The following is a 27,930-nucleotide window of genomic DNA, read 5'->3' on the forward strand; positions in this document are numbered from 1 at the left end:
ATGCTACAAATTCCTTGTCTTCCTAATTCTAATCAGTACCTCCTCATTACTTAAGTGATTGACCCAACCAATCTTCAGCAGTCTTCTGTAGCACTACATTTCAAAAGTTTCTATTCTCCATTTATCTGAACTGTTTATTGTCAATGTTTCACTTCCATACATGGTTACACTCAAGACAAATACCTTCAGAAAAGACTTCCTAACACTTAAATCCATATTAGATGTTAACACAACTCTCTTCTTCAGAAATGCTTTTCTTGTCATTGCCAGTCTACATTTTATATCCTCTCTACTTCAGCTGCATCAAACCAGTCTCAGGAATGAAGACAACAACAACAACAACAACAACAACTTCAGCCATCATCAGTTATTTTGCTGCCCAAACAGCAAAATTTGTTGTTATTTTGAGTGAGTCACTTTGTAATGTAACTCTCTTGGCATCACCTGATTAATTAAACTACATTCCATTATCCTTGTTTGCTTTTGTTGATGTTCATGTATGGTGACCAAAATGTGGACTACGTCCAAAATTAAATGTGTTTTTATGATGAAGAGACAGCCTTTTCTGGGTGGAGAGAGAAATTTTGCCCTTTACATTCTTATGCTTATTCATATTACCAGTGTAGATTCTGCCACAACTGATCATCTTAAAATTTAGGAACAAACATGTATACTGAAACTTCCTGGCAGATTAAAACTGTGTGCCGGACCAAGATTCGAACTCAGGACCTTGCCCGCTATAGGCAAAGGTCCTGAGTTTGAGTCTCGGTCCGGCACACAGTTTTAATCTTCCAGGAAGTTTGATATCAGCGCACACTCCGCTGTAGAGTGAAAATTTCATTCTAGAAACATGTATACTCTCTGATCTCGCTTCATATTGCACACGATCCATTGTTCAGGCATTTACCACATGAAACACAGAAGCCAACTCGTTCTTCTTTTGACCTGTGAAAGAGCTCACAACTGTTCTGTATTATTTTAGTAATGTGATTCTTATGCCACAAAAACTCATTACGTTACTGATTCCAGAGCATATCAGTTGGTGCAATGCCGCCACATTTTTGTTAAGGAATATTATTTGTACTAATATTAGCATCTGGAATGTTCACATATGTGACCGCAAATTTATTTGTTTATTTACTTATTTATTTATTTATTTATTTATTTATTTATTTTGCTCGCAGTCTAACAAAACAATGAAACTCTTAATTAAACCTGAACTACCCCCTCTTTCAGTTTTTATAACAGGAAACAGTAACAGAGGAAGCAAGTATTTTGCACACATTATCTATGTGTAATGTTGTTCTTTGGTTTTACAGAACAAGAAAGGGTATCATGTGCCAATTAGCCATCAGAGACAACACTTCTATACAAAAATGCACTGGCTTTCTTGAACTACAGGAGAGATGCTGTTAATCATATATTTGAGAACTGCCATCCAAGATAAACCTGAGAATAATTTATCACTTTCCCTTTGGAAACTATACTCTAAAAAAGTCAAGAACCCTACTGTAGCTGTTAAGACATCCAACAATAATTCACACTGATAAAAATTTAACAATTTTTCCAGTTTTGTAATTTCACTTGTGAATAACTATGTTATAGTAATATGCCAAATACAAGAATCATAAAAATGGTATGAAAAACAAGACACGAACAGATGAGGGGGTATTTTAACTGGCAGAAATACAAAGGAATAACTTAACGAAAGAATGAAGACAAAACTTTTAAATTTGTTAGATGATGAGAGGATGGAAAGTAGGTGAGATGTCACATGAACAATGTACACACTAAAATTGGGAATAGATACAAAAATAAAATTTAAAATAACATCAATCTTCTCCATTCCATAACGTTGAAACATCTTGCCTCTGTTTCCATCTGCATTTAAACTACATTGACGTTTCATAATTTCTCCCGACATTCTTTCTGTGATAATAACTGAACTAAATTTTGAAAATTATTACTACCAGATGCATTTATCTGCTGTAGCTGCGGTTATTGTTGCTTCACTACTCTCCCACAAATACTGTCATATATTCCAAGAGCACCTGTGTGACGGAGAGAGAGATTGCCTCATTCAGCAGTATACTAAGAGGGCTGGGGGCCTGATGTTGAAGTTCTGGGCCAACATCTTCATGTTGTCAAAATCTATTGAGTTCAAGACTAATGTGCTGGAATGTCCCATATATGTGTGTAGTTTGTGTGAAATGAAGTATTCTTTCAAAGTTATGACAATTTGGTCAATGTATAACAGACTCCAGTCACAAAGTAAGGTCTTTGTACGCAGTCCACAGTATCTCCTACAAAATATCCTTAATGATCTAGTCATGTTAACTGTAAAGGGTGTTTCAACATTTCAACAGTGACCCCAATCATCTTCATTAGGAGTAAAACAAATTACTGCCACTGCTGTTTATGCTGCCTTTTAAGTTTTCACATAAAACTTTTCTCAAATACAGAGCTCAGTCCAGCAAGTGTTTCCAACTACTTTCCAGCAGGAGATTTCTCTTGAAATTTTATGAAATATTGGCATGATAATTCAGTTCCTAACACATATTTCTCAACAGAAAAACAGTAATTTGGAAGATCAAGACAACTGCACCAGTGTGATGTCTATTACATTATTCTGTAAACAATTGAATAATTTGCTTATTCTTCAAAAAGAATCAGGAACAATGACAGTACTTCAGTCTCTAGCTGATGGAGCAGGTATAACTCATTATAAAAATGTTAATACCAGCACTGCAAGTAATTATTCTACAATATCTATGAAAGACTAGGAAGCTCTGAATGTTACAATAAAGGAGCTTGTCATAACAATGGAGGAAACCTGAGAAGTTAAAATAGAAGTTTAACTACATCAACAATGCATACTGCTGGCAAAGGCTTGTCAGTTTAGTTTGGTGGGTGTAGCATGCAGTAGCATCAGGCATATGAAAAGTATATTATTTGAAGCAAGCCCATGAAGTAAAATTGAAGAAAAACTTTTTAAGATAAATTACCAACACACTTAATTGCAAATTATGAACAAGAAAGCAAGTTTCTCATTTGTTCTGGGGAAATAATTGCCATACTTGTGTAAAGACCAGAAATCAATAATGAATAGAACATACAAGCAAAACACAAGACGATGTCTACAACACCAAAAGCAAGAAAAATTTAAAAACACTTTAGCAAGCATGTTAGCATGTCTCTTACACAGAGAAATTACTGACAGAAATAAATAAATAAAATAAAATAAAATAAGGTATTAATTCAGTGGCTGTCCAGACCTTGACAGGCGCTACAGTTACCTGACTGAAGCATATCGCACCTGAACTGCTAACACGAACCACTAATTAAACTACAAGTGCTGCCCCTTCCCCGTCTCCCTCATTTAACAGATGCATTATTACTCTATGCCTCCATTTTTCCAATGTAGGAAATTTATAAAACGTAATCCACTGAGTTGTTGATATGAAACATCATGAGGAGATGTTTTAAGCGAGCGCGCGCGCGCACACGAATGCGCGCCCACGAGCGCGCGCGCCCACGAGCGCGCGCGCCCACGAGCGCGCGCGCCCACGAGCGCGCGCGCCCACGAGCGCGCGCGCCCACGAGCGCGCGCGCCCACGAGCGCGCGCGCCCACGAGCGCGCGCGCCCACGAGCGCGCGCGCCCACGAGCGCGCGCGCCCACGAGCGCGCGCGCCCACGAGCGCGCGCGCCCACGAGCGCGCGCGCACACGAGCGCGCGCGCACACGAGCGCGCGCGCACACAAATGCGCGCCCACGAGCGCGCGCGCACACGAATGCGCGCACACGAATGCGCGCCCACGAGCGCGCGCGCCCACGAGCGCGCGCGCCCACGAGCGCGCGCGCCCACGAGCGCGCGCGCACACAAATGCGCGCCCACGAGCGCGCGCGCACACAAATGCGCGCCCACGAGCGCGCGCGCGCACTTGCGCGCGCACACACAAATGCGCGCGCACTTGCGCGCGCGCACACACGCGCACGCTCTGCAAGTGTTGTTTCAGCTCTCTGAGACTGTGTGCAAGTTACGCTTGCGCGAGTGTGTGTGTGTGTGTGTGTGTGTGTGTGTGTGTGTGTGTGTGTGTGTGTGTGTGTGTGTGTGTTTTTTTTGTGAGTAGCAACTTTCATTCTCTCATATTGTTACAACTGTATAGAAGTACTACTAAATATACCATACATCTGAAACTTCATAATACTGTAGGAACTTAAAATATTTATGCGATCTATCAGGGCTTTAAATATATAAATTATCATTTTTTTAAAGTTATTTCCATACTGTAATTGCAGATTACATCCAAAAGTAAATAGTTACTGAACCCCAGCAAATTAAAATATGCAGATTAGGAGGGTGCAGAAATATGTTGCTCCAGGGCACTGTAGTAAGACACCACAGTGAATCAGTGTATCTATACTTCAAGGAAACAGGCAAGCTCATGCAAAACTCTCACAGGTATGCAGAAGCAGATAGATACAGTAGGAACATCAGTTACAGCAATAAAGAAATGAAAGAATTTTTTTCCATTACTTCCTAGTACGTAAGTAAAACCTGTTTGTCACATCTATCATACCAAATGCTAACACACACAACACAACAAAAGAAACACTTAACTCTGTTCAATGGGAGGACACATGCATGCTAGTAAATTTGTTCAATGGGAGGACACATGCATGCTAGTAAATTATCATATTACATTACCCACAGTTACATTTTGATGATTTTTCTGAAGGTACACATATAGTTAAGTACACTATATATTCTGGATATCATGAAAAAATTTTCTTTATTTTCTTTAAGAACATTTGGTGTCATTTGTTTTTCAGCAATTGTGTTAACCAGAAAGGGCGTAACAAATTAGGCTGTTTCTTAGAACGACATACATTTTAGGAAAATGCAAGAGATGTTCAAAAATAGTTCTCCACAAATTTAGAGTTGAAATATAGAGATTGAAGAAAAACAAAGTGCCATAAGTATTAAAACATGAATGAATGGAGTAATTGTTATAGAAACAATGATGCATAGGAAAGGAAGGAAAAGGGGAAAATAGGTCTGAATGGAAAATTTAACAACACATACTTCTTCAATCTATCATGTCATGAACGTATTACGGGACTTTTTTTCCGGGAGCAGGCATTGTCTGCACGGGGAGACTGTTAAAACTAAGTTTTTGAAAAAAGTCATGTTTTTTTTAAGAATTGGAAATTAGTGTAGAAAAGAAGAAAAACCCACAGAATTTTCTGAATGAACAAAACTAATTTAATTTACATGGGTCCTCACAGTTATTTGATGAAGTTCTGTAGATAGGAACCAAAATATACCACCTGCCTTGTCAAACTAACAGAAATATTTTTAAAAATAATAGTTTGAATGTATAATGTATGTAATAATAGTTTGAATGTATTTTTGTACAGATATTTTTAAATATGTATTTTGTGTAACGTATAATAATTTTTACAGATGTTCTCAATTTTTTCGAAAGCTACGCACATATGTACAGATACACGCCCACAAAAGAGGTAATTAAAATGTAACTTTCATTTTCTATAGTTGTAAATTATCTTTGGATAGACTATACCATGGAAGTTACAGGTACTGCTGTACAGTCAATTTCATCTTTGGCGTTCATCAATGTCATTTACTACCGTACTTTAAGCTTGAGTTTAAATACTATAGTACAGCCAAATTATTCTTTACAAATTCAGCTAACTTTAAAGGTAATTGTTAATGCTGTCACTCAACTTTAAATGTAAGTCACCATACTGTAAGTAGAATATGTACTTTACATAATGTAAATGTAAGTTTTCCGTATTATCTCAATTTTTATCTTCTTCAGTATACATTTTCATGATGCTCTTGTTCATATGAAGAGCAAAACCAGTCAATAAAAAATACAAAGAACCACTTTTCAAAAACTTAGCATTACAGGCCTGTGGTTAAATGGAATGCAGTGCATCATTATCAAAGCAGTATCAACTGGTTATATTTTTAAGTCTAAACTTGCAGAAGTTTTCGAATCAACCAGTTGTAAGTATGTATGCAGTAGGAAAAGGTGAACTGAAGAATGCAATTATTAGTTTGTCTATGTTGACTGACAGAAAATAAAATGCAGCAGCAACAATGCAGTCATTAGCCCCTACCCTCATCCATAAGGACACTATTGTTCCTCAGACAAAAAGCAAATATGATTCGAAGTTCATAGAAATAATGTTACTATTCAGGTCTTCTAGTATGAACAGACCCAATAAAAACACATATTGTCTTGTGGTGGTGATGGTGGTGGTAGCAATATGACATCTTGTGGCCTCACATAAATAATTTAGGAGTGAAGGAGACAAACTACTCACCAAATAGCAGAAACATTGAGGTGTCGAGAGGCATGCACAAAAAGAATGTTCCCATTGCTAGTTTTCAGAAGAAAGAAACACACAGAGGTAGGTGTGTGTGTGTGTGTGTGTGTGTGTGTGTGTGTGTGTGTGTGTGAGAGAGAGAGAGAGAGAGAGAGAGAGAGAGAGAGAGAGAGAGATATCCGTGTCAGGTGCATGCACCTTCCCTTGTACTTCAAGTCATCAACGAATTTTTGTTTTTTTGTGAAGCTAGCAAAGTTTCCCTTCTCCTTTTTCTGTGCCTCTATACAACTCAACACTTCTGCTATTCGGTGAGTGGTATCGTTTCCTCAATTATTTACATTCTACCAGAATTTTTCTTACTACCTTCATCCCTTGATCTAATTCAGAATTATTACACTGACTTGGGCAGTGCTTTTAATTGTGTAACACATAATTTCCAAATGACGGAAATTATAGCTGATCAACATACAACAGATAAATTAAAGTTAACTGTGTACTTTTTGGAACATGAGAGCCTCTACTCTAATAAAGTGAAAGAAAAAAATTACCGACACATATAGGTATACATCAATGTCAAAGATATACACTGCAGCAGTTCTTGCTTTTAATACTTTAAATATATTTTATCTATTATCTTGCCCTTCTCACATTTTCTGCTTTTGGTAAGTACAGACTATTTATTCATCTTCTCCTTTTTAGCGTAATCTACCATCTATTTTTATCCTGTCTATATATATATTCAATAATGTGCAACTTACTTCCAAACCATAACCAAAAACATTTTTCCGCTTTCAACACTACCGCTGCAATAAAAACAACCGTTCCCAGTTCACAAACGGTTCCTTTTACCTATTAAACAACCATTTCAGCTAGTTCTAACAACTTTTGCTTTATTTCCATTTCTGTTTTTCCTACATAACTGATCACTTTTAAAACTTTCTGGCAGATTAAAACTGTGTGCCCGACTCAGACTCGAACTCGGGACCTTTGCCTTTCACGGGCAAGTGCTCTACCAACTGAGCTACCGAAGCACGACTCACGCCCGGTACTCACAGCTTTACTCCTGCCAGTATCCGTCTCCTACCTTCCAAACTTTACAGAAGCTCTCCTGCGAACCTTGCAGAACTAGCACTCCGGAAAGAAAGGATACTGCGGAGACATGGCTTAGCCACAGCCTGGGGGATGTTTCCAGAACGAGATTTTCACTCTGCAGCGGAGTGTGCGCTGATATGAAACTTCCTGGCAGATTAAAACTGTGTGCCCGACCGAGACTCGAACTCGGGATCTTTGCCTTTCGCACGCAAGTGCTCTACCAACTGAGCTACCGAAGCACGACACACGCCCGGTACTCACAGCTTTATTTCTGCCAGTATCCGTCGTCATTTTTAGCCGCTTCCCACAGGTTTTAACATCATTATTTCTTCGTCAGACAATTGTTAGTCTCATTTTAATAATCTGCCACCACAAAATCACTCCTTTTAATACATTTACACGCAGTTTTTTTCGAAATTTTTGCGAATTTCTCCACCCTTTAACCTATTTTGGAGGCAAAACAACCACTTAACCTTTGTGCACATCATTGTTTACCAACCCAAGTTCACCACAGGATCAACATAACTCAGCTTTAACCAAAATTTTTTCGACTTTTTTCACACCAGATCTCCAGTTGCTTTCTAGTTCACCTTTATCTCTCCCCATGTATTTTTATTTTCATTTTCATTTCAGCCTCATGTTACACTTTCCACCTTCTAATACCATGTCACCCTCACAACATCCCCACAATGACCCTATTAAGTTTTATTTACATTCCCTCCGCAAACATGCCTTCGCCCTAGCCAGATTACTCAGGCTTGTCTGACATTTGGCATTACCCCCAAAGGCCTCACACGTAAAGTTCCCATCTCTGGCTGCAATCCTTCTTTCCATCAGTCCTTATACCAGTTCCAAACAGCATAATCCATAGTCCTCACCCGCCTAATCCTTCACCTATACATCGACTCGGCCAATGAACACACCCGTCAACTCCTATCCCAAATCAAAGTCATCAATCTTTCCTCTCCCACAACCACACCGGCTGTTCAGAGCATCCTCCTACAGGCCAACTGCAAATTAGAAGAGCATGTCACCATCCACCTCAAAAAACTATCCAATCTCCTGGGTTCCCACCTCCGGAAAGGCAACTCACTCACCCTTCACAACCTTTCCAGCAAACTTCAACCTCCTCTCATTGCACACAGACCCAGTCTCTCTCATCTACTCAATCTCCCACTTCCAGCTCCACTCTCCCCAAAACCTCAAAATTCTAATCAACGCAATCTGGAACCACAACACCCCAATTCAGTAGTAAACCTTTCCTCCAAACCTCTCTCCCAATCCAAAACCTGTGTCCCATCCAAAGGCCACACCTTCTGCCCTCGTCAAAGATTTACTGTCCTACACTTGTACACTCTGCTGGAAATATCACGTTGCCATCAAGAAAAATTATCCTAACCCTACCCCTAATGATCCAACTCCCCAAGACACTATCGAAATTTAACCTCCTCTTCCTCAAAATCACCCTCTCCAAACCTTCCAGGAATTTCTCACTTCCAGCCTTGCCTCTCAATCCTCCTTGAAAAACCTTAATCCTACTCCCAACATCACCGCAGCTGACGCCCAGACTATCCGTTATCTGAAGGCCGACTAATCCATCGTCATTCTTCCGGCGGACAAGGGTTCCACGACAGTGGTACTTGATCGTCGGGAGTATGTGGCTGAGGGACTGCATCAGCTTTCAGACAACACTACATACAAAGTTTGCCAAGGTAATCCCATTCCTGATGTCCAGGCGGAGCTTCAAGGAATCCTCAGAAACTTAAGCCCCCTACAAAACCTTTCACCTGACTCCATCAACCTCCTGACCCCACAGACACCTCGCACCCCTACCTTCTACCTACTTCCTAAAATCCACAAACCCAATCAATCCGGCTGCCCCATTGTAGCTGGTTACCAAGCCCCCACAGAACGTATCTCTGCCTACATAGATCAACACCTTCAACCCATTACATGTAGTCTCCCATCCTTCATCAAAGACACCAACCACTTTCTCGAACGCCTAGAATCCTCACCCAATCTGTTACCCTCAGAAACCATCCTTGTAACCATTGATGCTACTTCCTTATACACAAATATTCCACACGTCCAGGGCCTTGCTGCGATCGAGCACTTGCTTTCACGCCGATGACCTGCTACCCTACCCAAAACCTTTTTCCTCGTTACCAGCTTCGTCCTAACCCACAACTTCTTCACTTTTGAAGGCCAGACATACCAACAATGAAAGGGAACAGCCATGAGTACCAGGATGGACCCCTCGTATGCCAACCTATTTATGGGTTGCTTAGAGGAAGCCTTCTTGGTTACCCAAGCCTGCCAACACAAAGTTTGGTACAGGTTTATTGATGACATCTTCATGATCTGGGCTCACAGTGAAGAAGAACTCCAGAATTTCGTCTCCAACCTCAACTCCTTTGGTTCAATCAGATTCACCTTGTCCTACTCCCAATCCCATGCCACTTTCCTCTATGTTGACCTCCATTTGTCCAATGGGCAGCTTCACACATCTGTCCACATCAAACCCACCAACTAACAACAGTACCTCCATTATGACAGCTCCCACCCATTCCATATTAAACGGTACCTTCCCTACAGCTTAGGTCTTCATGGCAAACAAATCTGCTCCAGTCCTGAATCCCTGATCCATTACACCAAAAACCTGAAAACAGCTTTCGCATCCCGCAACTACCCTCCCGACTTGGTACAGAAGCAAATAACCAGAGCCACTTCCCCATCCCCTCAAATTCAGAACCTCCCACAGAAGAACCCTGAAAGTGCTCCACTTGCGACAGGATACTTTCCGGAACTGGATCAGACTCTGAATGTGGCTCACCAGCAGGGATACGACTTCCTCAAATCCTGCCCTGAAATGAGATCCATCCTTCATGAAATCCTCCCCACTCCACCAAGAGTGTCTTTCCGCCGTCCACCTAACCTTTGTAACCTCTTAGTTCATCCCTATGAAATCCCCAAACCACCTTCCATACCCTCTGGCTCCCACCCTTGTAACCGCCCCGGTGTAAAACCTGCCCCATACACTCTCCCACCACCACCTACTCCAGTCCTGTAACCTGGAAGGTGTACACGATCAAAGGCAGAGCCACGTATGAAAGCACCCACGTGATTTACCAACTGACCTGCCTACACTATGTGGGAATGACCAGCAACAAACTGTACATTTGCATGAACGGGCACAGGCAGACAGTGTTTGTTGGATGAGGATCACCCTGTGGATAAACATATCTTGGTGCACAGCCAGCACATCTTGGCACAGTGTTACACCGTCCGGGTTATCTGGATACTACCCACTGACACCAACCTATCAGAACTCTGGAGATGTGAACTTGCCCTCCAATATATCCTCTCTTCCTGCTACCCACCAGGCCCCAATCTCCGCTAATTTCAAGTTGCAGCCCCTCGTACATCACTTGTCATTCAACAACATCTTTGCCTCTGTACTTCTGCCTCGACTGACATCTCTGCCCAACCTCTGTCTTTACATATGTCTGCCTGTGTGTGTGTGTGTGTGTGTGTGTGTGTGTGTGTGTGTGTGTGTGTGTGTGTGTGTGTGTGTGTTATTGTTTCTATCAACGTACCAACACTTTCATTTGGTACGTTACACCATCTTTGCGCTGGCATCTTGATAGACACACAAACATACACACAAATTTCAAGCTTTCACAACTTAAGGTTGCTTCATCAGGAAAGATGGACGGAGAGGGAAAGACGAAAGGATGTGGGTTTTAAGGGCAAGGGTAAGGAGTCATTCCAATCCCGGGAGCGGAAAGACTTACCTTAGGGCGAAAAAGGGACAGGTATAGTTTGGGCACAGATGTCAGTCGAGGCAGAAGTACAGAGGCAAAGACGTTGTTGAGTGACAAGTAATGTATGAGGGGCGGCATATTTGAAATTATGCCAAGGTTGAGGCCTAGTGGGTAGCGGGATGAGATGATATATTCCCGTTACCCACCAGGCCTCAACCTCCGCTAATTTCAAGTTGCCACCCCTCGTACATCACTTGTCATTCAACAACATCTTTGCCTCTGTACTTCCGCCTTGAGTGACATCTCTGCCCAAACTATACCTGTCCCTTTTTCGCCCTAAGGTAAGTCTTTCTGCTCCCGGGATTGGAAGGACTCCTTACCCTCGCCCTTAAAACCCACATCCTTTCACCTTTCCCTCTCCCTCCCTCTTTCCTGATGAAGCAACCTTAGGTTGTGAAAGCTTGAAATTTGTGCATGTGTTTGTGTATTTTTATTGTGTCTATCTACCAGCGCTTTCTCGTTTGGTAAGTCATAGCATCTTTGTTTTTTAACTGGTAAAACAAACATACAAATACCTACTAGAGGCTTACTGCAGTCACTGACAACTGGAAGCCTCATGAGCTTTTGTTTCTGCACTAATTCAGGTGTACCGTAGCATCCAGAAAAATTTGACATGCAAGTATGGAATAAGTAAATTTGGTTTCATAATATTGTTCATAAAGTTTAAATAGTGATCTTATTTCACCATATGAAAGTTTCAATAAATCAAATAATAAGAGTGAAGTTACAGGATTAAGCTCATTTTTTTAACCTGTTAACAAGAAGTTTATAGAATGAAGCTTTCAAATTTTAAATTATTCTTTAACATTATCCGACACAGAGCAAAATGTCTTGCTAAGTAGGTACATAAAAGAATAATAGTAGCTCAAATACAAAAAAAAAGCAACAATTCCCTAAAAATTCAAGCATACTGTCCAGTATGTTAACAGTTTCATGAATAGCAAATCTGTGTGTGATATGTAGAATGCCCCTTTTATAATATGTAATGAGGAGGAGGAGGAGGAGGAGGAGGAGGAGGAGGAGGAAGAAGAAGAAGAAGAAGAAGAAGAGTACAACACAGAAAAACAGTTCAATTTCACACTTTATCTGCATAAAATATGTATTTCTAAACAAAAATAAGTGGCATAAAATGGGTTCTAAAAATATGCAAGCCATTTTTATCAATGCGCATCATCATATATGTATGTCAGATGGCACTAAACAAGATAAATAATTACATTATCACAACAAGTAGTCTAAAATGTAAGACCCACTATCAGCTGTTTTGACAAACTTTAATTAATAATTCCTGCTAGATCAAGGCAAAACAAGGCTCAATATTTGATGTTTCACACTGTTTCATTTTTGTTCAAACAGAGAGACTTATTACCAGCATAATAATAAATTAGGAGATCTCTTATCACATTTCTCTACCTCTACAGACAGCACTAGAGATCTTTCTATTAACTTACAATTTACAACAACAATATGAAAATAAGAAATTACAGAAAATTCATACAACAAATTATTTATTCTTACTGATCCAATTGTACTTCAAAAATGTAAATAATGAGTTAATTGCAGTGTTAGAGCAACAGACTCATTTTCACTGCTATTTCTTTCACCAATGTCTCTTAATATAATTTGATGCTTACCTGCATTAGCGTTTTCCGGGTATTCAAGTTGGGGCAACAAGAAACAAGTTAAAACCTGTTCGCCTGTTTCTTCATCCACATCGGTTTGGAATTTCAGCATTGGTTGAGCTTGGTTTTCTGCCAGCCACACAGCTTTCAGATTCAGGTTTGTCAATGAAAATGGCAGATACTGTAACCTGGAATTCAACATATGTTGCAGCACAACTATGTCACAAAACAACACTATCATGATGTGATGTAAAAAATATTTCTTGGTGAATGATAAAATTGACTGACATATTTCTATATGCACTAAAATTAAATATCACCATAAATACATTTTTTTCCATTTAAAAGCTGTATCTGCAATTCATCATCAATTTTTTCAGTTCATCCTCTATTCAACATTTTAACATCCTAACTCTGGTCCAACAGATGTGCAGAACTCTGTTACTTTTGCTTTAGAAATGGATTATTACTGATTTGGGTTTTAATGTGTTAAAAAAGTAACTACTACTATTGCCAGCATGAAAAACGCTCCTACCAAGCAAGGTGAATAGATCCTCAACGGAGTTAGTAATGTAAAAGAAGGGAGCTGGTTTTTTGACTTATAATGCAACTTCAAAGATATTTCAACCAAAACATCCTGACATATGTGTGTTTTTTCACTTGTTAGCATTAGTATCCATGTCATGCAACGTAATACATCGTGTAAAGTTAAGTAACATTATGTCATGTCGTCCAACATGACACATGCCATCATTTGTGATGTTGTGCAGTATGACACAATGTGTCATTAAAGTTTAGGATGGAAGCATCCCCACTCTGACATACTTCCTATAATAAATGCACTTCCTATTGTAGATGCATACCACTCTCTAGAAGCTCACAAAAGTTTATTACTTGTTTTTACACTCCTCACAATGCACGTAACAGGTGAGAGTTTTGGGGGAAAATTGTCTCCTTGAGAGAGGGGGAAAAAGGGAAAAAACAACTCCCCCCAGAAATTACAACAAAATTGCTTTAGTGTTCTCCCAGGACTGAATCTACCCCCAGAGATTGTACATGAACCCCCCACCCTCTTTCCAGGAAAACTTTTGTAGCTGTGGTACATATGCTCTTCAGCCATATGATGATATATACTGTTTACTATGGCTGGTGAATCATCTGTATATGGGGCAGAGGATCAGAGACTTAAGCCTACACATTGTAAAATGCAGGTGTGCTACACCTTGCACTTAAGAGAGCTCACTGGACTGCAGGAAGTAGGACTGACTTGTAAAAAAGCTTTAATATACCATGATGTTTTGATTTATAAGTCTTTGAAACTGCCAGATAAGTCAGAAAGCTAGTTCCCTTCTTTTAAATCCTTAAGAATGCGTAGGACACATGCGCCTTTTTTGTGCTATGATAGGAGCATCTTTCATTCTGGTTCCCCACTTTTACTGTAGCACAATTCTGGCATTAGGCCATACAGCTTTGCAACTGATGTACATTTCTCTTGACTCTGGCGATGGCTGATCCGTTTGATACAGCTTTCACAAAACAACAGAACAGCCATGAATAACATGTACTTGTCTACATTATTGCAAAATTTGAACCAATTCACATGAGTTTCAAACACAGAAGTGGCATTTGTAAAAGAATGCTCAAAAAAGTGTTTTCTGCACCTATAATCTGAATTAATTGTAAAACTGCATTTTTTATTTATTTGATTCAGTTTAAACCATTTCCAAGCATAAAAATGAATTTTACAGCTGCATTTAGCTCAACTTGTAAATTATCGTACCTTGACAACAGACATGATGAATTTGGAGGGGGGGAGATTGTTTTGACTTTATCGATTAATCTAACTTCATGCAAAGTCTGAACTGATTCATAAAAGTTTAGTGTATGGAAGTGGGACACTTCAATAACATCCCAGAATGTTTTCCCCTTTTCACGTAAAATCCAAATTGTGTACATATAAACAGTGCCATTAGCTGAGCATTAATTTCAGCCCAATTAAAACTTTTGTCAAAGGGATTAATAGATTCACACAATTTGCCTGGGTGCAAGCTCCAGTTCGTCATTACAACTTTGCTTAATATACTGTAACACAGCTATAGTAAGACATACGTTCCAATGGCTGTACAAATAGTTGCTAGTCTGAGCTAAACTAAAATCTTTTTACCCAAATTCCTACCTCAAACAAAGACCTCCCCGTGCAGAGCCTTTTCTCACTGATTTGTTACAGTGCTCCCACATTGTAATGATATCTGGATTGCGTATTGCATTGTAAGTACACCTCATAGCCAGGAGGGTGATGCGTTTCACCCAGCAAAGCTAACAGCATTATCACCTCCAATGGGCATTCAATGAGTAAATTATCACGGTGCTAAAACCAACTTCAAAGTTGATGACTGGTTTAATGTTTCAAGATTCTATCATTCTACAGGTGTGGTATGAATAAACAACTGAAATGGAAAAGATGGGCCAGTTACCTGTTTCCAGAAACATCCAATACATGAAGTTCTGAACAGTTTCCGACCTCTGACGGAAGGTATTGCAGTTTATTATAACGTAATGAAAGAACTCCAAGCTGTGACAGTCGTCCTGTAAATAAATGAACAGGTAACATATTATGTTAACTGTAACATCATAAATCCACATGAAGTATTATTTTAATATATGATCATGCTTTACTAAGTGTGCTTAAAATGCAGGCAACTGCATCACTTCTTACTTCAAAACAGAAGTTAAGCCGAACAACAGCACTGATGGAGAATGCAAACTAAAAAAATAGTGAATAGTTATGGAATTGATAAAACTCACCTATTTCTACTGGCAAGCTCTGCAGGATATTACGGTCCACATTTAAATTTGTTAAGTTGATCAGATTTCCTATTGTTACTGGGAGCTCCATTAGGAAGTTCTCTGTCAGGATCAGTTCCTGAAGGTTTTCACATCTAACAAACAAACATTTAAGTCACATTTCACAGAAAATGGAAATAATCTTTTATGAAAAAAAGAAGCAAGTAAGTTGGTTACACTTGCAAAGCACTTGGTAAATATCCCCAACATTCACTGAGGTAAATTCTGCACAAGGTGAGTCTGCAGCAGCAATTGGAGCATATGCAAAGGATGTAGAAGTGGTTCTTCGGTGACATGAGCACATCTTCTTTCAGGAAGTAAGACACCACAGGACTCTTCCGAGCTTTCTTCATCTTAATATAAGGAATGTTCATGTGAAAGGTACGAAACATTGTAACAACCAAGTCAGCTGAAATTTGCATATGCTGCTTTGGGATAACATTGTTAGACATCTAGGGACGGGAATGTAGTGTCATCACATCCCACTAAAAAATCAAAGCTATATCCTCATCAGCGGGCAAGGTGATCCTCGCCGTCTTTTTCGATGTCAGATGTCCAATACGCAGCGAATTCCTCAAGCACGGAAAGTCCATTAACAGTGCCATGTACTGTGAGACACTCTGCAGACTACACCAGTCTATCAAGAGCAAACAGCCTGGGTTGCTCATTGAGGGAGTGATTCTGCTCCATGGGAAGGCACATCCATACATCTCCAAGGTCACACAAAGTGTAATGGCCATGTCCAAGTAGAAGCAGCTCGAGTACGCACCCTACAGTCTGGGGCTCTATTCCGTATCATTCATACTGATCGGTGCAGTGGGTTAGCTTTAGTAGCGACATTAATTTCAGTTTATATATCCGACATTCCTATTCAGTAAGCTTCTGAGACCCGATACCGATCGGTCCTCCTGGCGACTTTTAGACTGAGAGGTTTTGAATTTCGGTATGGCCCCCTTGTTCGGTTTGGTGTGGTTTATTTACACCCAGAATCTGTTATTTTAAATATATTAAGTGATTTTAGTTTCTAATCTAGTGACTGTGTTACTGAAGAAACAAGGACGCGTCCGCGTGGAAAGTGAGTTCATAATATACTATCTTCCTCTGTTAGAATTAAAAATTTTAAAAATCATTAAATTTCAAAAGGTCAGCTCTGCTTATGTATATATCTTTAGTGGTAGCTGAAATTACTAGTGACTTCACATACTCTTTTCTGCAAATAGTTTGTTTATTAATTATTGAAATGCATTTAAAACTTTTCAGCAACAATGCAATGGAGTTGTATGAAGCCTGTTAGAGGAAACCATCCAAAATTTTATGCACTTACGGCTTACCCCCACATCATTTGGCAATGAATTCAGCATGCGTTTCTCTCCAATGGAATTATATAAAACAACGAGTTGCTGTAATGAACTGCCGTGGCAAAGGACATAGATTCGTATACTGCAGGATGCAAAAATATTTTATCCTCTTCGTGTTTGCAACACATTCTGAGACTTCGTTAATCGTCTAAGTTAAGCATTTTTTCTGAAATACTCGTTGTAATTTACACGTACGAGCGTGCTTTCTCAGTAATAAGTATCTCCGATTTCGTGACTTACATATATTTATTAAGGAATGGAAGATGAAAGTACTGTGCAAGAGCAAATGACAGTGACATTTATACTACTTCTTGTCACAAATAATTCACCTTTTTTTTTTTTTTTTTTTTTTTTTTTTTAATACATAACTTGCCACAAGTATCTGTTTGCGATAAAATCCTTACCAACAGTAGACAGAGATGAAAAATTCCTGCCACAGTATTTTCAGACTATACCACCATATATGAAACATTTTGATTTGTCAGGTGCATGTTATAAACTACAATGAACTTCTATAGCTACACTTGCCACACACTCTCGAAAAGGTGATTTTTTTTAAAAAAAATTGTTTTTTACGAGTAAAATTGTTGATGTATCATATAGGGAAGTAGGCTACTTTATCATTTGGATCTCTGCGAGCGAGTTACAACCACATTTTATGCATCATCTTATTCTTTGACACTCTCTTGGACAATTTTTCGGGTTTGTGGAGATATGTTCCATCTACGCAAATAATTGAAGGCAGTTTATTCCCATATGCATTTCGCTTCTTTTATTTGTGAAGCATCATCACAAATAAAGGAAGCAAAATGTGTATGGCTATAAATAAACTGCCTTCAATTAGTTGAGTAGAGGGAATGTACCTCCATGAAGTTTGAAGCAACTAAGGAATGACGGAAAACAGAAAAAAAAAACAATTTTTTCTGGTGTTTCTATAGATGTACTTGTACAATGTGGTACTACACTCCATTCTTCTATAGATGTACCTGTACAATGTGGTACTACACTCCATTCCAAACTCATATTCTGAAACATAAAACCCAAAACAAGGCGTCGATGCGAATGAGAATAACATGACATAATGTGACATTTATGATAGTTTCCAGAACACAGTCAATATTCTATTGTTATCACGCATTCATGGAAGCAAGCGGTCAGCAAAATTTGAACAGTATTACGTACTGAAACCTCATTTTTCGGTACTGTGCTGGCTGCTGGCCACTTTGAGTTCATGTCACTGTGGCATTCCAGCTTGAATGCACGTATCTGAGGCAGATTGCTTTTGATTGGTTGGTACGAGGAGAACTGAGAACAGCTTTTCTGTTCGCTAGGGCAGTTCGGCATTGCTTCCGAAATGCTTACAGAATAATGTTGGGGCTCTCTTTCGAAAACAAGACCATTTGGTGTGCTCATGTACCAAACCGATCAGCAAACTGGTGGAAAGATACAGAATAGGGACCGGCCCTGCACATGTTGCCCTGCTGCTTAAATGTAATTGGCCTGCTGAACAACCATCTCAAAAGCACTTCAGCTCAGATGATGAACTGAAGGACACAGTAAAGGAGTGGCTCATGTCACAGACACAGGAATTCTGGAAATGGGGAATCCCTCAGCTCATGAAACAGAGGGTTAGTTATATTCAGACCTCTGGTGAGTACTTTTGAATAAAGACCAACAATACCCAAAGCATTGTTTTGGTTGCAAATAATGAATTATTTATGAATAAAGGAACCAATTCACTGAAAAGCAGAAACGCTGTATCACCCACAGATGTACCAACAAAACATACAGAGCTTTGCTTTGATAGCATGAAATTTCATTCTCAAGCTATAGGAGAAAAACACACACACACACAAAACCACAACCCTTTCCCATTACCCCCGCCCAATATGTGTCAATTAGTTGTGTGCTGCTGTCTTGCTGTGAAATCAGAGGCCCAGCCATCTGCCACCTGCCTCCTCTACCTGCACCTCTAGCTAGCCCATGGACGGCTCCCCGTTTTCCCATGAGCCGCTAGATGCTTGCCACCAACCCCTTCCTGCCTCGCACCTCTCTCAATCTCTCAGCCCACCTCATCCCAGTACACTCACCGTGGGCCAGGAGAGACCTGGCAGTTGACTGATCACAATGTAGAGAGGAGACAGGCATAGGCATATGCATGAGAGAGAGAGAGAGAGAGAGAGAGAGAGAGAGAGAGAGAGAGAGAGAGAGAGAGGAGGTGTGTGTGTGTGTGTGTGTGTGTGTGTGTGTGTGTGTGTGTGTCTACAGCTTGAGAAAGTTAATGCACTCAAACAGCTAGCAAGGCAAAGCTCTGTACCTTTTGCTGGCATATCAGTTGATGACGCAGCATTTCTACCTTTCGATGAGTCATCTCTTTTATTCATAAGTAATTCATTATTCTCAACCCACCATGAACCATGGACCTTGCCGTTGGTGGGGAGGCTTGCGTGCCTCAGCGATACAGATGGCCGTACCGTAGGTGCAACCACAACGGAGGGGTATCTGTTGAAAGGACAGACAAACGTGTGGTTCCTGAAGAGGGGCAGCAGCCTTTTCAGTAGTTGCAGGGGCAACAGTCTGGATGATTGACTGATCTGGCCTTGCAACATTAACCAAAACGGCCTTGCTGTGCTGGTACTGCGAACGGCTGAAAGCAAGGGGAAACTACAGCCATAATTTTTCCCGAGGACATGCAGCTTTACTGTATGATTAAATGATGATGGCATCCTCTTGGGTAAAATATTCCGGAGGTAAAATAGTCCCCCATTCGGATCTCCGGGCGGGGACTACTGAGGAGGATGTCGTTATCAGGAGGAAGAAAACTGGCGTTCTACGGATCGGACCATGGAATGTCAGATCCTTAATCGGGCAGGTAGGTTAGAAAATTTAAAAAGGGAAATGGATAAGTTAAAGTTAGATATAGTGGGGATTAGTGAAGTTCGGTGGCAGGAGGAACAAGACTTCTGGTCAGGTGACTACAGGGTTATAAACACAAAATCAAATAGGGGTTATGCAGGAGTAGGTTTAATAATGAATAGGAAAATAGGAATGCGGGTAAGCTACTACAAACAGCATAGTGAACGCATTATTGTGGTCAAGATAGATACGAAGCCCACACCTACTACAGTAGTACAAGTTTATATGCCAACTAGCTCTGCAGATGATGAAGAAATTGAAGAAATGTGCGATGAAATAAAAGAAGTTGTTCAGATAGTGAAGGGAGATGAAAATTTAATAGTAATGGGTGACTGGAATTCGAGTGTAGGAAAAGGGAGAGAAGGAAACATAGTAGGTGAATATGGATTGGGGCTAAGAAATGAAAGAGGAAGCCGCCTAGTAGAATTTTGCACAGAGCACAACTTAATCATAGCTAACACTTGGTTTAAGAATCATGAAAGAAGGTTGTATACGTGGAAGAACCCTGGAGATACTAAAAGATATCAAATAGATTATATAATGGTAAGACAGAGATTTAGGAACCAGGTTCTAAATTGTAAGACATTTCCAGGGGCAGATGTGGACTCAGACCACAATCTATTGGTTATGACCTGTAGATTAAAGCTGAAGAAACTGCAAAAATGTGGGAAATTAAGGAGATGGGACCTGGATAAACTGAAAGAACCAGAGGTTGTACAAAGTTTCAGGGAGAGCATAAGGGGACAATTGACAGGAATAGGGGGAAAGAAATACAGAAGAAGAAGAATGGGTAGCTCTGAGGGATGAAGTAGTGAAGGCAGCAGAGGATAAAGCAGGTAAAAAGACGAGGACTGCTAGAAATCCTTGGGTAACAGAAGAAATATTGAATTTAATTGATGAAAGGAGAAAATATAAAAATGCAGTAAATGAAGCAGGCAAAAAGGAATACAGACGTCTCAAAAATGAGATCGACAGGAAGTGCAAAATGGCTAAACAGGGATGGCTAGAGGACAAATGTAAGGATGTAGAAGCTTATCTCACTAGGGGTAAGATAGATACTGCCTACAGGAAAATTAAAAGAGACCTTTGGAGAGAAGAGAACCACGTGTATGAATATCAAGAGCTCAGATGGCAACCTAGTTCTAAGCAAAGAAGGGAAGGCAGAAAGGTTTATACAAGGGCGACGTACTTGAGGACAATATTATGGAAATGGAAGAGGATGTAGATGAAGACGAAATGGGAGATACGATACTGCGTGAAGAGTTTGACAGAGCACTGAAAGACCTGAGTCGAAACAAGGCCCCCGGAGTAGACAACATTCCATTGGAACACGTGAGGCAATACTGACCTTACGACTTATCTTAGAAGAAAGATTAAGAAAAGGCAAACATACGTTTCTAGCATTTGTAGACTTAGAGAAAGCTTTTGAGAATGTTGACTGGAATACTCTTTTTCAAATTCTAAAGGTGGCAGGGGTAAAATACAGGGAGCGAAAGGCTATTTACAATTTGTACAGAAACCAGATGGCCGTCATAAAAGTCGAGGGGCATGAAAGGGAAGCAGTGGTTGGGAAAGGAGTGAGACAGGGTTGTAGCCTCTCCCCGATGTTATTCAATCTGTATATTGAGCAAGCAGTAAAGGAAACAAAAGAAAAATTTGGAGTAGGTATTAAAATTCATGGAGACGAAGTAAAAACTTTGAGGTTCGCCGATGACATTGTAATTCTGTCAGAGACGGCAAAGGACTTGGAAGAGCAGTTGAACGGAATGGACAGTGTCTTAAAAGGAGGATATAAGATGAACATCAACAAAAGCAAAACGAGGATAATGGAATGTAGTCAAATTAAATCGGGTGATGCTGAGGGAATTAGATTAGGAAATGAGACACTGAAAGTAGTAAAGGAGTTTTGCTATTTAGGAAGTAAAATAACTGATGATGGTCGAAGTAGAGAGGATATAAAATGTAGACTGGCAATGGCAAGGAAAGCGTTTCTGAAGAAGAGAAATTTGTTAACATCGAATATAGATTTATGTATCAGGAAGTCGTTTCTGAAAGTATTTGTTTGGAGTGTAGCCATGTATGGAAGTGAAACATGGACGATAACTAGTTTGGACAAGAAGAGAATATAAGCTTTCGAAATGTGGTGCTACAGAAGAATACTGAAGATAAGGTGGATAGATCACGTAGCTAATGAGGAGGTACTGAATAGAATTGGGGAGAAGAGAAGTTTGTGGCACAACTTGACTAGAAGAAGAGATCGGTTGGTAGGACATGTTTTGAGGCATCAAGGGATCACAAATTTAGAATTGGAGGGCAGCGTGGAGGGTAAAAATCGTAGAGGGAGACCGAGAGATGAGTACACTAAGCAGATTCAGAAGGATGTAGGTTGCAGTAGGTACTGGGAGATGAAGCAGCTTGCACAGGATAGAGTAGCATGGAGAACTGCATCAAACCAGTCTCAGGACTGAAGACAACAACAACAACAACCACAGCTTTCACAAGTGTTGTTTTGTACGTTTACTTTTGAACACCCCTCATATTTTACCAAGATTCTACTCCCACCTTACATTCATGATTTGATAATCACCTAAGCTTTCTGCAGCTAAAAAGATAAACACATGACTTCAAATTGCAATTACATTTTCTTTTATGCTTTCCCTTTCTTTGCCTTTTCTGTATTCAATTGTACTATAATATGCAGAAATGGCATACCTAATCAAATTTGAAAAGCTGTGAGCTTATGAAAAAGACCCACGGAAGTAGCATATTCAGACGATATTTTTGTTTTCAAGAAATGGTGGACCAGGCACTATAAGAAGGTGGGTATCATATGAAACAGCAGAAAGAAGTATTCCCAAGAAAAATAAAATTACTTTTCAATTGTCAAAAGATGAAGCATATTGAACACAAATCAGATATGAAATGGATGAGTGTTGCTTATTACTATACCGGTGGATGGACTAGACAAGCACACGTTTTCTCTTAAATGCTATGGTATCCCTCAGATACTACTGATGATAAAGCATATCTCAATGGCAGTCCTCCAATAATCTGCAAAAAATTGGACAACATATGAGGTGTGGCTGTAAAATAACAAGACTATTGTTGTAAAACATTTTACTCCATCAAATACATATTTAATTACAGTCACCCTCAATATACTCCCCTCTTCCATCCCTACTATGTTCCGTGTAAACTTTCCATTAATGGAAACAGTGCTGCAAGTCTTTCTCTGAGAGCTGCTTGATGACACTTGCATTTTTTCTTTCACTGTTTCAATGAACCGAAATTTTTTACCTTTTAATGCAGATCTGAGCTTGTGGAATAGATAAACACCATATGATGCTAGGTCAGGCAAATAAGGTGGGTGGGTCTAACACTGGGGCCCTACTTCAACAGAAAACTCTTTCATCAAACAATGTGATATAAGTCAGCGCACATTCTTGATGCAGAATCCATGACTTGTTCTTCCACAATTTGGGTCACTTTTTCTTATTTTCTCGTGGATTTGAGCAACAATCTCAAGGCAGTAACGTTCATTAATAGTCTGACCTAAAGGAATCGAGTCAAGATATACAATTCAATGAATATAAAAAACTATTATCACTCTGAATTTTTATTTTCTCACTTGAGGGGTTTTTTTTTTTTTTATCTTCGTGAAGCTGGGCCCTTCCAATGCCTGGATTGGCACTTAGTTTTTGGATCATAAAGGAAATACTACAATTTGTCACATTTTATCACTCTTTCCAAGAAATTAGAATCATTTTCAATGGTTTTCAAAGGGTTAGTACGAGCATTTTCATGAGCTGCTTTTTATTCGATCATGAGAATTTTCCCTACCGGTTCATGAACACTTCTTTCATGTCGAACTGGTTGTGTAAAATTTGCCTTACATATTCTTTGTTAATATCAATGGTCAGATTCAACCAGATTACCTACTTTATCAAGATTTTCGTCTTTTTAAGCTGAATGGCGTTCTGCGTATATTTCTACTAGGCCATCTTGCAAATGCTTGAACCAGTAAACTTGGGTACATGATGAACAGTCTTTTCCAAAGACTTCTTTTAGTAACAGATAGTTTGAAGTCATAGTTTTTTCAAGTTTTATGTGAAATTTGGAGACAATTAATTGCTCTTTTATTACAATTATCATTTTATGGCGAAACAATGAAACAGCTCTTACACAAACTAAGAACACGGCTATAATGATTTGCCTCCAGACACTAGAGATGATGCACTGGCTGAGAAGGCTTCATGCTGCACAGCTATTGGTTGTTCATCTATGGCACATGTGTACTTAATCTACAACAGCATCAGTCCCATTATTTTACAGCCATACCTCACATTCCTGCAGGATATAGTGAGCTTTTCAAGGCACTTTCCAAATGTCCCCAACACCAACAGAAGGCGAGGTCAATGAATGAGAAGTGAAGCTGCCTGTAATTACTCCATTCATATGCTCTTCCCAAGATTTTGATCAACTCTAGTCACTTCCTAATTTCTTATTATGTGAAACAATAATAAAAAGTCTTTTCTGGCAGTTTATTTCATCACAACTTTTTAAAATTCCTGTGTTGTAGAAGTCATACTTTGAAAAAAGGGCGTATTACAATAAACAAATCCACAATAATTGACTGATGCATCCCACTTCGGAGTAGATGGGGTTGGGTGGTTGATTTGATGACGGGAGGTCATTGGTACCACAACCCAATGTGCCGGAAACTAAGGGTGAATCAACATCAACAGCAAAGTCCAGTTGATAGGAAAGGAAAATGGGCAAAGAAAGATGAAGAAGGATCATCAGGCGAAGGAGAGGCAGTGAGGAGGCAAGAGCGCACAGTGCCCCCAATGCGCTATGTGCAATGGGATGCACTACTGCCAACCCATCCTTGTCCCACACCATACCTTGATTGTGATACAATCAAGACAACGCCCGGAGAAGAAGACACAAGAAAAGGGGAAACAAAACAGCACAAATGACCAGACAAAACCAGAAAAAGGAGTAGAAAACCTGACCAGAGTGAAGGAAAGGCCAAAGGCATCCCAAACCAAATGCCAACACTAACCAAGGGTCTCCAATTCTGGAAAGAAATTCAGGTACTTAAATCTGAGAGGACAAATCACTTCCGCAAAGAAATATGAGGATGGACAGAGCTGTAGAAGCCCCATCTGCGAACACCTATAACAGGGAGAGTAGGAGGGCATATTTAGTTCGTAGGGGCAAAAGGTGGGAGCAGTCCAGCAAAATATGGACCACCATGAGGGAGTCCCCACCAACTACAAAGAGTGATGACTCATCACAAAGTAAAAATTCATGTGTCAATCTGGTATGGCTGATACAAAGATGGCAAAGGATGATAGATTCCTGCTGGGAGAGGCAGAGAGAATAACACCACATGATAGGAGTCCCCTGGATTGCACAAAGCTTATTAGGCAATGGGGATGGCCCTCAAGATTTGGTCCACGATTGAGAAAAAAAGGAACTGGATGTGAAGCTGGAAATCCACCCTTGGAGAGGTCACATGGTGAATGGTGGTAGGTGGTAGCCCCATCCCAACCCCCGTCCTGATAAGATGACTGCCAAGCTCATCTCCCGGGATCCTCGGATGGCCAGGAAACCAAAGTAAATCAACTGAACAAGAAGCATGGTCAAGATCTGCAAGAAGGTGGTGGATGGCAAAGACCAAGGGGTGGCAGGAAAAACCCTGGCTGATAGCCTTAAGGCTGCTCATCAAGTCCTTACAAATGAAACTCAGGTGAAAGAGGACCATTTACGAAACCAAAGAGCCTGTTATATGGTAATCTGTTCCACAGTAAACACTCCTGCTGTCAGTCAATAGCAACATGTAACAGGAAGAGATGGCATTTCTTACTACCAGAAGACCTGAAGGCATAACCCATGCGACTGGCGGATTTAGAACCATCAGTATAAAAAATAACAACACGATGGAACTTCTGTAAAAGCAAGCAGAAGAAACAACAGAACATGATGGAGTCTTTTGGACCCTGGAAGCGATCCATCCTAATCTGGGAGCAAAAAGCTAACCAAAGGGCTGGTATTCGGGAAAGAGCATTGGGTACAGAACAAACAGGGAAGATGGAGATCATGGCAGAGGGAAGCAAGGCAGAGCCCAACCAGAAATGCCACCGGAGGCCAGGCAGCAAGTGGGCGACATCACAAAATCATAAAAAGACTAGAGTGGGAGGGGTGTGCAGGGAAAGAGCAAACAGCAATGGCAAATGAAACGAGGAGCTGGCACTGTCAGCGGTAATCAGAAGTCTATCAAGAGGGCTAGTGTGAGAAGCACCAGTGGCCAAATGGATACCACGATGGTGGAGCAGTTCCAAGATGGGCAGTGTAGAAGGGGCTGTTGTGTCATACATTTGAAACCACAGTCCAGAAGGGACAGATCTAAGGCCCCATAAACACGGAAAAGAGTAGAATGATCGATGACATGAGAGGTGTTGACCATGAAGTGAAGGGCATTGAGTTTATTGAAACAGCTAATCTTCAGAATGCTGATGTAGAGTAAACAAGTAAGGTTTTTGTCAAAAAGAAGACCCAAGAAAAAGAACTGGGGGACCACGATCAGACTTTGGGCACCCAGGTACAACTCCAAATTGGGATAGACCACAGCACAATGACAGGAAATCACTACCCATGATTTAAAGTGTGAAAAACGTGAGAGTGTCAACACAGATGCATCCCAAATAGCACCATGGAGCTGTCGCTCCGCAGGGGACACTGAGTGGGAACTATCCTAGATACAGAAATTGTCCACATACAGTGCACGGGTGACCAATGGTCTGACAGAGGCCACAAATCGATTAATAGTGACAGGTAAAAGGACACTAAGTACAGACCTGACAGGTACACCATTCTCTGGGGCCACTGAAAATGTTGCCAACGTAAACTCTGAATGACCGATGGGACAGGAACCAGCGAACAAAAAATGGGAAGTGACAACTGCTGCAGGAATCCGTATTACGAAACTATAAATTCGAATTCCACCAAACACAGAATGTTAGTTTCCGAAGCATTGAAATCAGGATTGTGATGTGCAATTGTAGGCCAATATTAGCTCTTATCACATGATCTCACCAGCCGATAACAGTGGATATTCAGAGCTTAGGCCACCTGCTGTCAGTCAATAGCAACATCACCGTTAAGTAGTGCGAACACAAATAGGAAAAGCCTATAGTTTAAATTAATATTCACAGTCTATATATAAGTTTAAATTAATATACACAGTATATACTGAGTATACATATTATATTGGTCATTTTGTGTGTGTTACACTTGACACTACATCACACAGATGTGCCAGTCAGATTTTAAATAATGAATAAATGTCAGGTCTTCTGGGCTCGAAATTCTTTTAAGCGTCTGCTCCTCGAAGTGTTAAGTTTTGAATGGGAGTCGACTCCTCTGTGACTTAATAAATTCATCTAACATTCTGACACGTAACATAATTCATCTTCCGTAAATGGAAATTTACTTTGATACTAATGCTTCTCAAACCACCATTTGTAATATTTTCCCGCAACCTGTTAGAAACAGGTTCATTTCAGCAGCTGCCAGAGAGAGTCAGAAAACAGGCATCACTGTATGTGCACAACTACAATGACGTAGGAAGCCCGCATGTTTATACGAATTTACATTATGTCATAAAGAAACAGGACATCATAGGCTACTCCAAGAGTATTGGACTTTAGTAAACCATACTAAACTGCATAATTTGGCTTAAAATGCATATTCGTATGTCCAGATTCACAATGAAGTAGGCCACAACCTGATATCAAGTTTTTCAGTGTGGTTTTCAGGACGTTAGACTATCAGTTATTACCATCCAAAATCGTAAAAAGTTAACTGAAAACTAAAAACTGAAAAATTCCCAGAATTCTAAAAAATTTACA

General features: G+C 40.1%; 1 protein-coding gene and 1 long non-coding RNA gene across 25 annotated transcripts in view; one reads left to right on the forward strand and one right to left on the reverse strand.

Annotated features, from left to right (window-relative positions):
* The window catches only part of LOC126266994 (uncharacterized), a 38,944-nt gene extending 23,567 nt beyond the window's left edge, over positions 1–15,377 (forward strand). The window contains exons 2-3 of the long non-coding RNA XR_007548955.1: positions 5,469–5,527; positions 15,325–15,377. This is a non-coding gene — a long non-coding RNA (uncharacterized LOC126266994). The remainder of the gene's footprint in view (positions 1–5,468; positions 5,528–15,324) is intronic.
* Positions 1–27,930, reverse strand: part of LOC126266876 (protein lap4) — a 528,757-nt gene that overhangs the window by 232,065 nt on the left and 268,762 nt on the right. For all 24 annotated transcript variants that reach the window (XM_049971620.1, XM_049971569.1, XM_049971528.1 and 21 more), the window contains exons 8-10: positions 15,702–15,835; positions 15,371–15,482; positions 12,909–13,084 (exon numbers count right to left, since the gene is read on the reverse strand). In XM_049971620.1, the coding sequence (XP_049827577.1) occupies positions 12,909–13,084; positions 15,371–15,482; positions 15,702–15,835 (422 nt within the window). The remainder of the gene's footprint in view (positions 1–12,908; positions 13,085–15,370; positions 15,483–15,701; positions 15,836–27,930) is intronic.

The sequence above is a fragment of the Schistocerca gregaria genome, chromosome 1 (assembly GCF_023897955.1).
Source record: "Schistocerca gregaria isolate iqSchGreg1 chromosome 1, iqSchGreg1.2, whole genome shotgun sequence".
NCBI lineage: Eukaryota > Metazoa > Arthropoda > Insecta > Orthoptera > Acrididae > Schistocerca > Schistocerca gregaria.